General features: G+C 31.6%; 1 protein-coding gene across 3 annotated transcripts in view; it reads right to left on the bottom strand.

The window, feature by feature from the left end:
• Window positions 1–14,565, bottom strand: part of ACAP2 (ArfGAP with coiled-coil, ankyrin repeat and PH domains 2) — a 153,580-nt gene that overhangs the window by 27,284 nt on the left and 111,731 nt on the right. For 2 of the 3 annotated variants that reach the window (XM_043473311.1, XM_043473313.1), the window contains 5 exons: window positions 12,898–13,010; window positions 8,730–8,750; window positions 5,560–5,611; window positions 4,177–4,277; window positions 3,480–3,585 (listed from right to left, as the gene is read on the bottom strand). In XM_043473311.1, coding sequence (XP_043329246.1) covers window positions 3,480–3,585; window positions 4,177–4,277; window positions 5,560–5,611; window positions 8,730–8,750; window positions 12,898–13,010 — 393 coding nt within the window. The remainder of the gene's footprint in view (window positions 1–3,479; window positions 3,586–4,176; window positions 4,278–5,559; window positions 5,612–8,729; window positions 8,751–12,897; window positions 13,011–14,565) is intronic. The other variant, XM_043473312.1, reaches the window with a different exon arrangement.

Genomic DNA, 14,565 nt, shown 5'->3' with positions numbered 1-14,565 from the left:
AATGGGAAGAAAATTAGAGATAACAAGGGAATATTTCATGCAAAGATGAGCTCAATAAAGGACAGAAATGGTAGGGACCTAACAGAAGCAGAAGATGTTAAGAAGAGGTGGCAAGAATACACAGAAGAATTGTACAAAAAAGATCTTCATGACCCAGATAATCACAATGGTGTGATCAATCACCTAGAGCCAGACATCCTGGAATGTGAAGTCAAGTGGGCCTTAGGAGCATCACTACGAACAAAGCTAGTGGAGGTGATGGAATTCCAGTTGAGCTATTTCAAATCCTGAAAGATAATGCTGTGAAAGTGCTGCACTTTATAAGCAAATCTGGAAAACACAACAGTGGCCACAGGACTGGAAAAGGTCAGTTTTCATTCCAGTCCCAAAGAAAGGCAATGCCAAAGAATGCTCAAACTACCATACAATTGCACTCATCTCACACGCTAGTAAATACTCAAAATTCTCCAAGTCAGGCTTCAGCAATATGTGAACCGTGAACTTCCAGATGTTCAAGCTGGATTTAGAAAAGGCAGAGGAACCAGAGATCAAATTGCCAACATCTGCTGAATCATAGAAAAAACAAGAGAGTTCCAGAAAAACATCTATTTCTGCTTTATTGATATGCCAAAGCCTTTGACTGTGTGGATCACCACGAATTGTGGAAAATTCTTAAAGAGATGGGAATACCAGACCACCTGACCTGCCTCTTGAGAAACCTGTATGCAGGTCAGGAAGCAACAGTTAGAACTGGACATGGAACAACAGACTGGTTTCAAATAGGAAAAGGAGTACATCAAGGCTATATATTGTCACCCTGATTATTTAACTTATATGCAGAGTACATCATTAGAAATGCTGGGCTGGAGGAAGCACAAGCTATAATCAAGATTGCATGGAGAAATATCAGTAACCTCAGATATGCAGACGACACCACCCTTATGGCAGAAAGTGAAGAAGAACTAAAGGGCCTCTTGATGAAAGTGAAAGAGGAGAGTGAATAAGTTGGCTTAAAGCTCAACATTCAGAAAACTAACATCATGGCATCTGGTGCCATCACTTCATGGCAAACAGATGGGGAAACAGTGGAAACAGCCGCAGATTTTATTTACCTGGGCTCAAAAATCACTGCAGATGGTGATTGCAGCCATGAAATTAAAAGACGCTTGCTCCTTGGAAGGAAAGTTATGACCAACCTAGGCAGCATATTAAAAAGCAGAGACATTACTTTGTAACAAAGGCCTGCCTAGTCAAGGCTATGGTTTTTCCAGTAGTTATGTATGGATGTGAGAGTTGGACTTTAAAGAAAGCTGAGCACTGAAGAATTGATGCTTTTGAACTGTGGTGTTGGAGAAGACTCTTGAGAGTCCCTTGAACTGCAAGGAGATCCAACCAGTCCATCCTAAAGGAGATCAGTCCTGGGTGTTCACTGGAAGGACTGATGTTGAAGCTGAAACTCCAATACTTTGGCCACCTGTTGCAAAGAGCTGACTCTTTTGAAAAGACCCTGTTGCTGGGAAAGATTGAGGGTAGGAGGAGAAGGGGATGACAGAGGATGAGATAGTTGGATGGCATCACCAGCTCAATAGACTTGGGTTTGGGTGGACTCCAGGAGTTGGTGATGGACAAGGAGGCCTGGTGTGGTGCAGTTCATGGGGTCGTAAAGAGATGGAGGACATGACTGAGCAACTGAACTGTAGAAACTTAAGGTTTTTTAATTTAAAAAAAAGCAAAACATTTATCCACAAGAATAGGGATAACAGAAAAGAAAAGAAAATTTGGGGAGCTGCAACAAAATTTGGGGAGCTGCAAAGTGGCTGGATGAATGGTAACAGAATAGACCAAGGCAAACTCTAAGGAAATAGTAAGAAAAATCTAAGAGTTCATCAACTGACATCACGTAATAGACAAAAGGCTCAAGGATTTGTACCAGTTAATCTTGGAAGTGGGGATGAAAAGTAGGAGAAATTATTAAGAAGAAGTTAGATCAAAGGTCCCCTCCCCAATGCTGCCATTAGTGAACTATTCACTACAAAGACACAGAATACATACAAAGAATGACAAGACATATAAAGACATACAAAGAATGACAAGAGGTTCATTCACTGAGAAGGAAAACAGAAAGTGACTAGATGGCATTTACCTAAAAGGAGGTAAGCACAGGATTAAATGAACACATACATAACTGAATGCTGGGTCCCTCAGCAATTAACTCCCAGCCAGCCACTGACCCACACACAGGAGAACAGTGAGTCTTTTCTGGGGAATCTTAGCTGAAAAGACTCCAAAGATCCTAACTCGAATTGTTACTCAACAAATGGTCCACACTTCGGTGAAGCTCACAGTCAGCAAAGCCTGTGTTCTTACAGCACTTGCAACCATGAGCAGATAAACAAGATAGCCAAGGAAAGCCTCTAACAAAATGGTTCTCAACACTGCTTGAACAGAGAAATCACTTATTAGTAGAAAGCTTTTAAAAATATTGATGCCTGGGTCCCAACTCCATTCAACTGTTCTGGGGTGGTACCTAATCACCGGGATTTTTTAAGACTTCCTGTATTATCATACTATGCAGTCAAGTTTAATAAACACAACTCTTAACACACATGCACGACAAAAAGAACAGGTTGATGTGTATAAACATTCAGTAAACAAAAAGAAACTCTTCAAAATTAATATGTGCTAGCACAACTGGAATATTCAATAGAAGGTTTGGAAGACTAAGTGTTAAAATCTCCCAGATTGCAGAGCAAAAAAAAAAAAACCACACAAAAAATAAGAGAATCATAAGACCAGTCCAAAGATTTCAGAAAAAGAAAACAAAGAAATTGGAGAGGAGGAATAGTAAAGATTGCTAACAAGAAAGACTCCAACAGCAACTCTGTTAAATTCTTATTAAAATTAAAACTCTTATTAATATTAAAACTCTATTAAAATTCTTAATAATCACTACCAACCTAAAAATTCCACACTTAACCAAACTAACAAATGTGAGGATAGAATAAAGACATTTTTCATTTCTTAAGACTCACTCAAGGCCTTGCTCAAAAGAGTCTGTAAACTCACTGGGTAGCTAATGCCAGACTACAACCCTAGACTCTATATTCAGCTTATCTTCTCCAGGGAGATTTCAACTAAAAAATAATGAGCTTTCTTTTTGCTCTTCACCCAGTTTTAGTGTTTACCTTTCACATTCACTGTTTTATTAGATTAATAAAGTATTTGAGGAAAAATACTTGCATCAGAATACCTGAGACACATATTCAAATACTGGATTAAACATACACTGAAATACTGTAATTAAAGGAAAAGTCAAGAGAAATAAACAAGAAACTAAGTGTATACTTTAAAAATAAAACCCATTTCAATACCAAAAAATCATCCTCCATAAAAAAAGAATGTTATAATCATGCAATGTTGCAATTAAAATGAAAAACTTTGGCAAAATATCACTTTGTATTGCAATACTGTTTACTAACCTCTGATTCATCACCCTTCTCTCTGTAAGCAGTAGCAATACTGGTCTGAACAGCCTTAATCCATGCCTGGCGTAGTTTTTCAGAATCTGCCTGAAGCATACAACTTCTAAAAGGAAATAACATTTTTTTCTCAGACACTAAATTAACCCAAAAAATAAGGTTTATTTTTGTCAACTTTGCTATATAATAATTTTCTAACAAAAAATAATGTGTTGAAAGGTTTTATTTCACTATCTTTAGGTAGTATGTTCATAAAGAAATCAAGAAGCCAATGAAATAAATTACCTACTGAAAACAAATCACCTATTCTGTGTATTAAAAAAAAAAACTTTAAATTTGCCACATAAAATAACATTAATATTTTTCATTGGGTAGACATATGAAACAACAAGTTATCAAAGAAATTTATCTGATATATGACTTCAGCTCATTACCATGACAGTTAAAATGTTTCCATATAGCCATAGTAATCATCAGAATTTAAGGACTATGATACTGCATAAAAGTTACATAAATATCTGACTTGTAATCATTAATATGTGTGTGATCATTCATAATTCAAATTTAATTTGAGAACACTTTTTTCCTCTAGCTCTTACAGTCACAACTGTAACAAATCTTTCTGTATTCTGGAAAGTTCTTTAAGACAACCTATAGAAACACAAAAACAACTCTCAAATTCTTTAGAACCACTCACTTTGTTGGAGAGACCACCTCAAAGCAGAATCGTCGTTCTATGTCCTCACAATGTTTCACTGTGCAGAGCCTGAGATCCTCCACCACCACAGTGGGATTATCCTACAACAAGGAAACAAAACTCCTGTATTTATCAGCCTAGGCTTTAAATATCACTACCTATAAAAATATACTTAAAAACAGTACTTGGAAAAAAAAACAGTACTTGGAATAAATGGTCTAATTTTAAAGGTTTATATTTGATCTTATTTTAGATCAGAAATAGGAGTTATCAACATAGATATAACTAATTCTGTATAAAGGTAATTATGTCCTATTAATTTTATCTGCCTCATAAAACTGCTGTATAAGAATTAAATGAAATAGTTCATATAAACTTAGTCCAACACTTCACAGTCAATTAGCAGGTGCTCAATAAATGTTAGCTTCCTGTTAATTTTCTTCCATTTTCTTTCAAATCGATTTTTCTCCTGATTCCCACTCACATATAATAAAAGCCACTCTCCTCCAAAAAAGAAGTCTTTCACGAGTCTAGTTTTAATAACTGAAAGAAAAATAAAAAGCTCATACATGCTTCTTAAAATATCTAAGAAAATGAGAATTTTTTTAATCATTTTTTAGTACTTTATTCAAAACCAAGCTTATCAGGGTAGAAAAAAAACATGAACTGAATAGTTAAAGAATTTGTATGAAATAAACCTGCTACCATAGAACCTAGCAAGTAAAATTTCACATTGTGTCATCTCAAGAGGAAAGTAGGTGGGTATTTGAAATTTACAGTTGAACATATTATTCATAAAGGTTAATTAGGTAAAAATCAAATCATCAATTAACTAATAGTTCTTTTCTCTAATTATCTTTAACATTGTCAAGTCACATATAATCTCATTATACCTTTCCATTAAATGAAAATACCTCACTCTTAAAATCAGGCTAAAGAAAACAAATAGATAAAAACAATATTAACAAATTTAGAAGTTTCTATTTAAATTAATTCAAGCTTATATTTTAATGTAATTGTTAACCCTTCTCTATTACCACTTTTGGTCGTAAGGTGGTATTTCTTAAACGCAACCTTTCCTTTAGCACCAAAACAGTATTAGGGAATTCCTGTCTCACAAATGGACAAAGAAACATGTGAAGAAATTTGAGTAGTAATCCTGAGACACACAACAATCCATCTCAAAGACAGGAATTAAGAATTCAGTAAACAATGTTGATACTTTCCACTCCTGAGTCCTATTATACATATCCAAACATAAAACTAACAAATGATAATTTTGCACACATATATATTTACGAACTTCAGTGCTATAACAAGAGGAACAGATAAAAACTGGAGGATTCAATGGGTTTTCACTTAATTACTTAACAAAACACCTACCTTAAACTTTTTCTGGTAAACCAACTGATTATTCTGTATTGAAAACCAGCGTCTAAATAAATATAAAATAGATTACATTTTCACAAACATAATTTATTTCATTTGTTGTTAGAAACAAAATATTTGAGAAAGCACTAGAAAATCAGTTTATAGTAATTAAGTTTTTAGAAGAGCATTGTTTTGTTTTGCTTTATATAAACTGATGTCAATGAGACAACTACTGAAATTAAAAATTTCAGGCAATTTTAAAACCACAGAATAAGAAAATAAAACTACTATATTTTTTATTCATTTTTACGTCAGAAATTTATACCCTAACAAAAGTTGTTATACTTTGTGCCATTATCAAATAATAATTTTTTAAAAAATAAAAATTTAGCTTTTTGAGCCTCCCCAAAAATAACTAAAGCTTTCCCCCAAAATAATTTGCTTGTGTTATAAAGTAGAAATAAATTTATATTATAAATAAGACTATTCATTTGTATACAATAGAAGACCGAAACAAATGGTGCTTTGTTGTCAACCTTTCTGCACCTAATTCAACAAGCATTTGATCTGTAAAGCAAAACAGAAAATTATATCATCCTTTTAGAAATGATATCAAATAGGAGACTGTCGCCAATTCACTTGGCCTTACTTTCATGTAAAATACTTCTTAGCAGAAAAATCAAAGTTATTACTAAAAATGAGTCACCCAATTATTTATATTGTTCTGCTCATTACTGTAAATTAATTGACATTTTACTTGCAATCTTCTTCAGAAGAAAAAACTAACCTATGTATAGCATATTTACTAATTCTAATTTATTAAAACAATAAAAGACCTGAAGACTTACAAAAAAAAAAAAAAATCACAGCCAAAAGCCATTCATAAAAGGAAGCAAAAATTCTCATCAAGCATGAAAGGTAAAACAATATTTGAGTCATTATTTTAAAATTAGTTACATGTGAGATGATTTCTATTGTAAACATTAGTTATTAATCTATTAGCAGATAGAGATTCTACCTTTTCATTGATACTAATACAAAGCACTAAAAATTGTATTTAGACATGTTTAGAACTTCTATTTCAAAAAATTTAAGTTAATTCTCCAAGGCTGAGAAAATGATTAGATGCTTTTCTATTTTTAAGCTAGACAGATTGTTAGGTTTTCTTGCTATTTAAAAAGGTATTCACCTTTACCATTAAAATACAGATTTGTTAAACAAGCATCTAGATAAAAACCAAGTCGGTTGCCTCTAAACACAAATCATCAAGAGATGGGCTAGAAAAGGAAGAACTTCTGGGTCTCTTTGTTCTGGGACACATGGTTGGTTAGAAATGTTAAAGGAAATACCTCCAAACAAACAAAATGGTGCAGCCCTGCCACATGGGATGACATGCAATGGAAATAATCTCTGATACTGATTCATGTATTATTTTAAAAATCATTTGAAGTAAACTATATTAATAAAAATTCTTAAGTTTTATATATAGTAATACTATATAATTTGATGAAAAACTACAAAGAATTTCACTGAACAATGGAAAAGCAACCAGGTAAACTTTTAATGCTTCTGAGGTCATCAGAAAGTAAATTTCTTTTGACCTGCTGAATCTTAGAATAATAGCCTCTAAACATAAAAACAAAATACTAGATAAAAACTTATGGTTTTTTTGTTAGATTCTGTTTGATTATTAACTTTATAGATCATTTATATTTCTGAAACTTAGTTCCCCTGCCATTTATCTGCTTATGAGGAACTTTCTCACATCATCAATTTTTGTTTATATTATAAATTCAAGACACTATGAATTCATCTTAATTTGACATCTCCTAAGTGAAAAAAAATCACAACTATCCTGGGTAGAAGAAAATTTTAATTGCTAAACTCAGTATGTCTTATGATACTATCTTCCCTCCTCTATCATTAAAAAAAAAAAAAGAGCTAACTATACTCATTTACATTGATCAAGACTTTTATCAGGTAAGTAAAATAAAATATAATCTTTGCTCCTATAGAATAATCCTAGTTATTATTAAGACCTCCAATAAAAGGAAAAATATCACAGTCTACCAGATATGGAAAAATATTTAATACTTCAAGCTCATGTCACCCACAATTTGAAGATACCTTAAAAGGTAATTAAATAATAAAAAAGACAAATGTTGGAAAGCATTATGCTGACAACTATACTATATTCTACAAGATTCATAAACTGACCAAAAAGCCAAAATATAAGTATTCAAAAGTGAAATTTTTTAGGTTTTAAGAAAACTAAGACACCACTTTATATCTATCTCAAATTGAGACAACTCAATATAATAAAAATTTTAGACCAAAATTTTCATTCATAAACAAATATTAGTTTTTAAATATCAATGAGAGCCTCTATACGACAAAATTCAGGGGGAATACATTAAAAAATAAGTATCTTTTACAATTTTTGAACACTAGTCCCAGGACTTACTTGAAATCAAGAACATGGGTAAAAGCCAAACTTTTAAATCTTTATCACTCTTTATCTTTAAAAGTAGAAGCTTTATCACTAAAACCATACAAATGATGGGTTCATGTGCAGATTCCTATAGATGCCAAATAGTTAACATTTAATAAAATTAAAAGCTTGAACATATACATGTTCCTTTATTTAAAATTCAATTTAGTTTTCACAAGGAAAAAGACCAAAGTGGTAAAACAAACAAAAAAGCTAGGAATTGGCAATGTTTCTTTTAAACATAATTAATAAGGTGATTACCAAAGAGACTAATACCTAACTACTATTTCAAAAATTTAAAAAGCATTTACTAGCTTATTTCCCCTAAAAAATACATACCTACATATATACATATGTGTGTGTGTATAAATATATGTGTGTGTGTGTACACATACACACATACATACATACTCATAGTACCTGTATTACTGAAGCTATGTCTTCTTTGGACAACTATTTACACATCAAGTGTTCCTTTCCAGATTAAAATAAATTGAGGATATAAGCAACGAAACGGTATAATTCTGTTCCTCAAATAAGATGTTTACATTTTCTTCCCAATTTAAAACATAAAGAGACTTTATATCCATTGCAAGTAATCCAACTGAAATGCAGGTTAATTACGAGCTTTCTCGTGCCAAAGAGGAAGTTGGAGTAAGGCAGGGGTGAGGGGAAGGAAGCCATTTGGTACCTGATATGATCGGGCTTTTTCCTGTCATGTGAAAAAATGGGGCAGGATTAAAACATAAGGGAAAGGTGGTAAAAGAATGAAAACGCAAATGTGCAAAATAAGCAAAGGACTAGCATGATATGAAAATAAAGCAAGAATTAAAGGAACCAGCTTAAGCTCATAACCTAACAAAAGAATCAAGAATATCTGTTGCATTTTGCTGATATTATATATATACGCATTTATACAACTAATTCCAACACTTAGGAATCTGAAAGGCTAATATTTTATAAATATTCAAAATATTCTTCAAAGCATTATGGCAGGGAAAATTCTGTATATTCTGTATATATTGTGTATTCGCACAATTTACTATTATTGGGAGTTATCTACCTCTATGATTATAGCTCTAAAATATAAATAGTACCTTTCCTCATCTTAAAAAATTAAAGAAAACAATCACTACAGCTATGTCTACATAAACCTGAAACAAATGAGAACATTTCAAAAGGAAAAGCTCCTCCCACCGGCTCATCCTCTCTTCATCAAACGATAGCAGACACTCTAAGGCCACACATAAGTAGAGTTTATCTTTAATCTATGTATGCACTTCTTATTTCTATCTGTACTAGAAACAGAATACTTTAAGATACTGTATAATGCATTTTATGCTTTTAGCTACATTTTCCAATTTAACAAAGACCGAGCACAGTGTTAATTATTCCACTTCCTCATTAGTTTTAACAGTTCATTACTAAATAATGCTAATATTTAATTATTTTTATTGTTCCTTTGTACTTTCTAAATTTATCATGAAAAGCAAAAGAAAAATACAGGTATTAGTAATCCATCTAGCTCTGACTTGAGCTTGAAATGAAGTCGCCACACTGAGAAGATGGCCTGGAAAGACTATTTTGTAGATACCACATCTTCAAAAAATATATATTACAGACATTTAAAAATCTTAAGAGACACTACAAATTAGAAATCTGAAACCAACGAGAAACCACCTCAACAATTCACATAAGACATAAAACATTTCACTTCTTACACCATTTCAATCATACCACATAAAAATACCATCTCTTTGGTTAAATTTCAGATTATAGAATGATGCTTTCAAAATATACTTAGATTTTATGAAGTATAGCATCAGGTTTTAAAACTGACTGGAAATTCCTAGTCAAATTCACATTTCTCTCAGGAAGATCTTTTTTAAAAGGTGACTCTGAAATATGTGTGCTTCTAGTCCATAAAGCTATAGACAAAAGCAAATTTGTCATCATATGACTGAAACCTCTCAGAGTGACTACAAGGAAGTATGTTTCCTAAAACTAATCCACAAAGAACCTTAAAAAAAAAAAAAGTGGGCAGAAAAAATTCTGTATGCTGGAACAGTTGAATTTCTGGATTTTTGTAGCTAAGGCACAAATATCACAAATACACAGTCTTTTATTCAGAGGCTAATAAAATATATTAAATTAAGCTGGACATAGAACTTACTAGACAAATAGGAAAGAGTCTGAGATCATATATAGGTAAAAGGAAATTATTTGCAGATATTTTCCGAGACTAGATTTTTGGTAACCTCATATAAAAAAAATTTTTGATACATTCCAAATTTTTAAAATTGAAATGCAGAAGAGAATTCTAAGTAACACTTAAGAGACTTCTCTTTCTTCTCCCTTTTATAGTTATTGACCTATAACCTGTAAAATATTTAAGACTTTTGTTAAAAGGTTGCTGACTTCTGTCTTTGACAAGAGTTTCTTATGTTTATATGCTATATTATTTACAAGTCTGCTTTTAATTAGTGTTTTCATCAAAATATTCTTTAAAGGTGTATGAAAATGAATAATTTGCTATTCATAATTTATTCCTAATAATGCAAATGCATTAGGAAAGTTTTTAAAAATAGTTTTTAAACTATTTTTGTTGTTGTTTTTACCAAAGCTGTATCTTATCAAAATACAGACTGTTTGGCATTTTCATAGCAACTTTCCTAAAATGCCAGGTTTTGAGCCTCAATTTTGTCACAAACCAAGTATATGACCTTGAATGAGCAAACACGTCCCTGCACTTCCATTTTCTTTACTAAATATCAGGGTGTTAACTACAATCTATGATTTTAATCAATAACTGTTATCCTACCACATAGAAATGGCATCTCCTTTAAAAGGTGGCATCATTTTCAAAGTTACTATCATTCTTACTTGGCAAATGGTAGGTAACATATCTGCAATTGAGAATTTAATAGCTATTCTCTACTGATTTTAGTTATGGTTTAATGTCTATGCCGATTAATAAAATTCATGAAACATATGAGAACAAAAAGATCCATGCTTGAATCAATTAATTTTCTTCTGTTGTCCTAAATGGGAATGTAATTTTCCACTAACACTTACTGTGCTTCATTTTTAAGTCTGCGAGCATTTCTGATTAAGAGTACTCCGTGGAAGTTCATTTTATTTCTTCTTAACATAATGGTATGGTTTTTATGGATTTATTGTATTTTCCCTGTGTTAAATTTTAAGAAAGTTGTTTTGAAATCTGAAGGTTAAAATTCAATTCTAACATTACCTCGTGAAATTGTACTAGTTGAAAACTCTTTATTAAAAAAATTTGACAATCATACTATTTCTTATATTAATTTCCTACTCTGGCCAGAGAAATTTGCCAGGAAAGGCTTAAAAGATTATCGGCTTAATTTTTACAGTTTAGAAAACAAAATTTCAATTTTACATTTTTACTTTACAACAGTTAAAACTTTCTTTCTTATCCAGGCCATCTGAGTAGATCCTCCTATATTCTCAAGTATTATTTTTAAAGTTCTACATCACTCAAAGAAACTTAATATCAAATACAATCACCATTCTTTCCCACTTATATTCATTCTCAGGTAAAGAACAATTACTTCAAATACAACACACCATGTCTCATTTAAACATCTGACAATATCAAATGCTAGGGAGATACTCAAGGACACTGACACTAAATTGATACAAATAACATTGATACAGTGATACTAAAATGACATTTGAAAATAATAGTAAATATTTTTTTAATATAACCTCATCACCAAGAACTCAAAATAAGTGCACTAAAAATCCATTTCAATATTTTGAATATTCAAGCATAATCGTTTCCAGTTAAATTAGCAAAAATGTATACCAAATTAAACTTACCAAGAAAATTCTATTTATTTTGCTAATGTCCATTTTTTTAAAAAAGAAAACAATCTTCTCTATCATTAAGTGAATTCATATCCTGTTCAAGTAGCAAATAAAATATACACATTCAACCAATAATATAATAGTAATTAAATCAATTAACCAGAATCTGATACTATTCTCAACTATTACAAAATAATTCTTTTTTTTTTCCACGAAGGAGTTATCCTTGAATAAAAGACTAATCACTGCTATTCAGAAAGATGATCCAGAGACAATCACTCTTTCCTTTTGCCTTCATGTCTGAAATGATTTCACTTTATTAATACATGAGAAATATAATAAAATATTTTACACATTCATTTAAAAGATATTTACTTGATCAACATTTATTTTAAACAATCAGTTTAGAAAAAACATTTAAGTTTTCAGTAGGCATCAAGTTAAGAAAAAAGGAGTACCAGCTGCCACATACACTTCACATAAAACTCATCCCATATTCTAAAAAGCCTGGTTAAAGTTATTGAAAAGATCAAAAAACCAGGATCACCTCACTTAAAGATTCACAAGCCAAAATTAAGTAAATATGTACATAAACACGCATACAAAGGAGGAACCCAAAAAAGGAAAAAAGCCCACTTGTCCTATTCATCCATTATACTCAATATATAACTTGCAATCAGATCTATTTCATAGCAAATATCAGAGGAAGCTCACATCTAAAAACTTATTCATTGTAGTAACCTAGTCATTACAAACCAAGCATTATAAAAACTCTTCTTGCTTCCTGATTTAAACTTTGCTTAAATTTTACAATTTAGATTTGCTAGTGTTATTTTTCACTTGCTTCTTAAGGCCTTTTTCCTAGAGGGGCAACTTATCTCCAATACACGTAGTTCAGAAAAGTTACTAGGGACTGTGAATGTAGAGAATTATGAAGGAAAGAGTCACTAAACCCCAGAGAAAGTCAGAAAACAGAGGATATGGAAAGAGCAAGACTGGCATTTGAAATATATTACCTGTTCCAAGTTTTGAAGGCATTGCTGGCACGTTTGAACAGATAACCTTCCATAACAATGCCATTTGCAGCATCTACGTTATATTCTAGCTTTGAATCATCATTGGAGAAATCCTAAACAAAATAACACATTAAAAAGTTTGTATGGTTTTTACTGATTTCCCTAGACAAATCTATCCTAGAGAAACAGTTCAAACAGTAGAAAAGCATTGTATTAGGATAGTTATATCAACAACATTCATAAGGAGAAGCCTAAATGTTCAATAATAGAAGAATGCTTCAACATATTAATGTATTGTAATTCAGTGGACTATTATGCAATAATACAAACAACTATACAGAATACACATTAAAAGAGAAAAACAAATATAAAAATTTTATAAATTATATAACCTGGATAAATAAAATGTACACACTGTGATTAAAATAATTTTTTACATTTTACATATTTACAAAATAATATGTAAAAAATAGACAAAGGGAACAATGTGATATTCTATGGGTGTTGTTTTAAATGTTTTCATTTAATCCCAATATTGATGTGTCTACTAACAATTTTTTTTTAAAGGAATATATGTATTTCTAATTGGGATTAGTTAAATCTACCACTATTTTCTAAATCTATTACTATTATGGTAGTTTTATACTGTTATACTGTTCTTGGTAGAAACAATAACTCCACTATTTGGGGGTTCAAAAACAGAATTACAAAAAGTTTATTTTTGCAAAGAAGCACCACCACAGTGTGAAGAAGGCATTCCAAGCTCACTTTTTTATAAGGATTATAAAATCACTCATAGTTATCTTCAATCATCTAACCATTCTCGTTTTCACTTGAAAGCAATTCAAACTTTCAATTTTCCTCCAAGGAGCCACTAAATTTTAAAATCAGAAATTCTACATTTAAAATATTTCCTGGTGAATTTCCAAAGTAATTTCAGCAAAACTGAAAAATCATTGTGATGTCCAAATTGAAAATTCTAAAAAATCAGTCTTGAAACTTCAAAATTACTTCTGGACCAATAAGCAAAATTAGAATGCTATACTATTAGAGAGGAGTAGACTTTCCAACTTGAGAAAGATTTTGGTAGAGACTGGATGACCATCTGCCAAGAACACTGGAATGCAGGGGTTCTGCACCGGGGGAGCAGAGTGATAATCACCTAAGAGCTTTCTAAATCTGAGAGTCCATGATGATGGGAAAAGGAAGCAGGTACACTTCAGAATTACACGCAAACACTGCTGATATATCTCAAAACTTAATCATGAAGGACATGATAATCCAAAATAATCAAATGAAATAATCTGTAAATAAACTGCTACATTTCTTTCTGCTTTTACTTTGTGGGGGGGGGGGTGGGAAATCAAGGAAATTTTAATTCCTTCATTTAAAATTTATTTGGAGCTTTTATTTAATTATGCTGACAAAATTATGTCAGCAATAGATATAATCAAGTTTGGCAACATTCCAAAGATTTCTTTGCAACATCAGAGGTTTGTCTTATCAGGAGAACTTGAAGCTTTGGTGTGGAGCCCAAGGAATATAAGGCAAGACAATGAAGGGACTCAAATGAAATTTTCCCTTTTGAAATTGCAAGCAAGACAAGAAGGACCACTATAAGCACTTTGATTCAAGATTATTTTGAAAGTCCTAGCCAGCAAGATAAAC

The sequence above is a fragment of the Cervus canadensis genome, chromosome 7 (genome assembly GCF_019320065.1).
Source record: "Cervus canadensis isolate Bull #8, Minnesota chromosome 7, ASM1932006v1, whole genome shotgun sequence".
Taxonomy (NCBI): Eukaryota; Metazoa; Chordata; class Mammalia; order Artiodactyla; family Cervidae; genus Cervus; species Cervus canadensis.
This window is presented reverse-complemented; position numbering and strand designations above follow the sequence as displayed.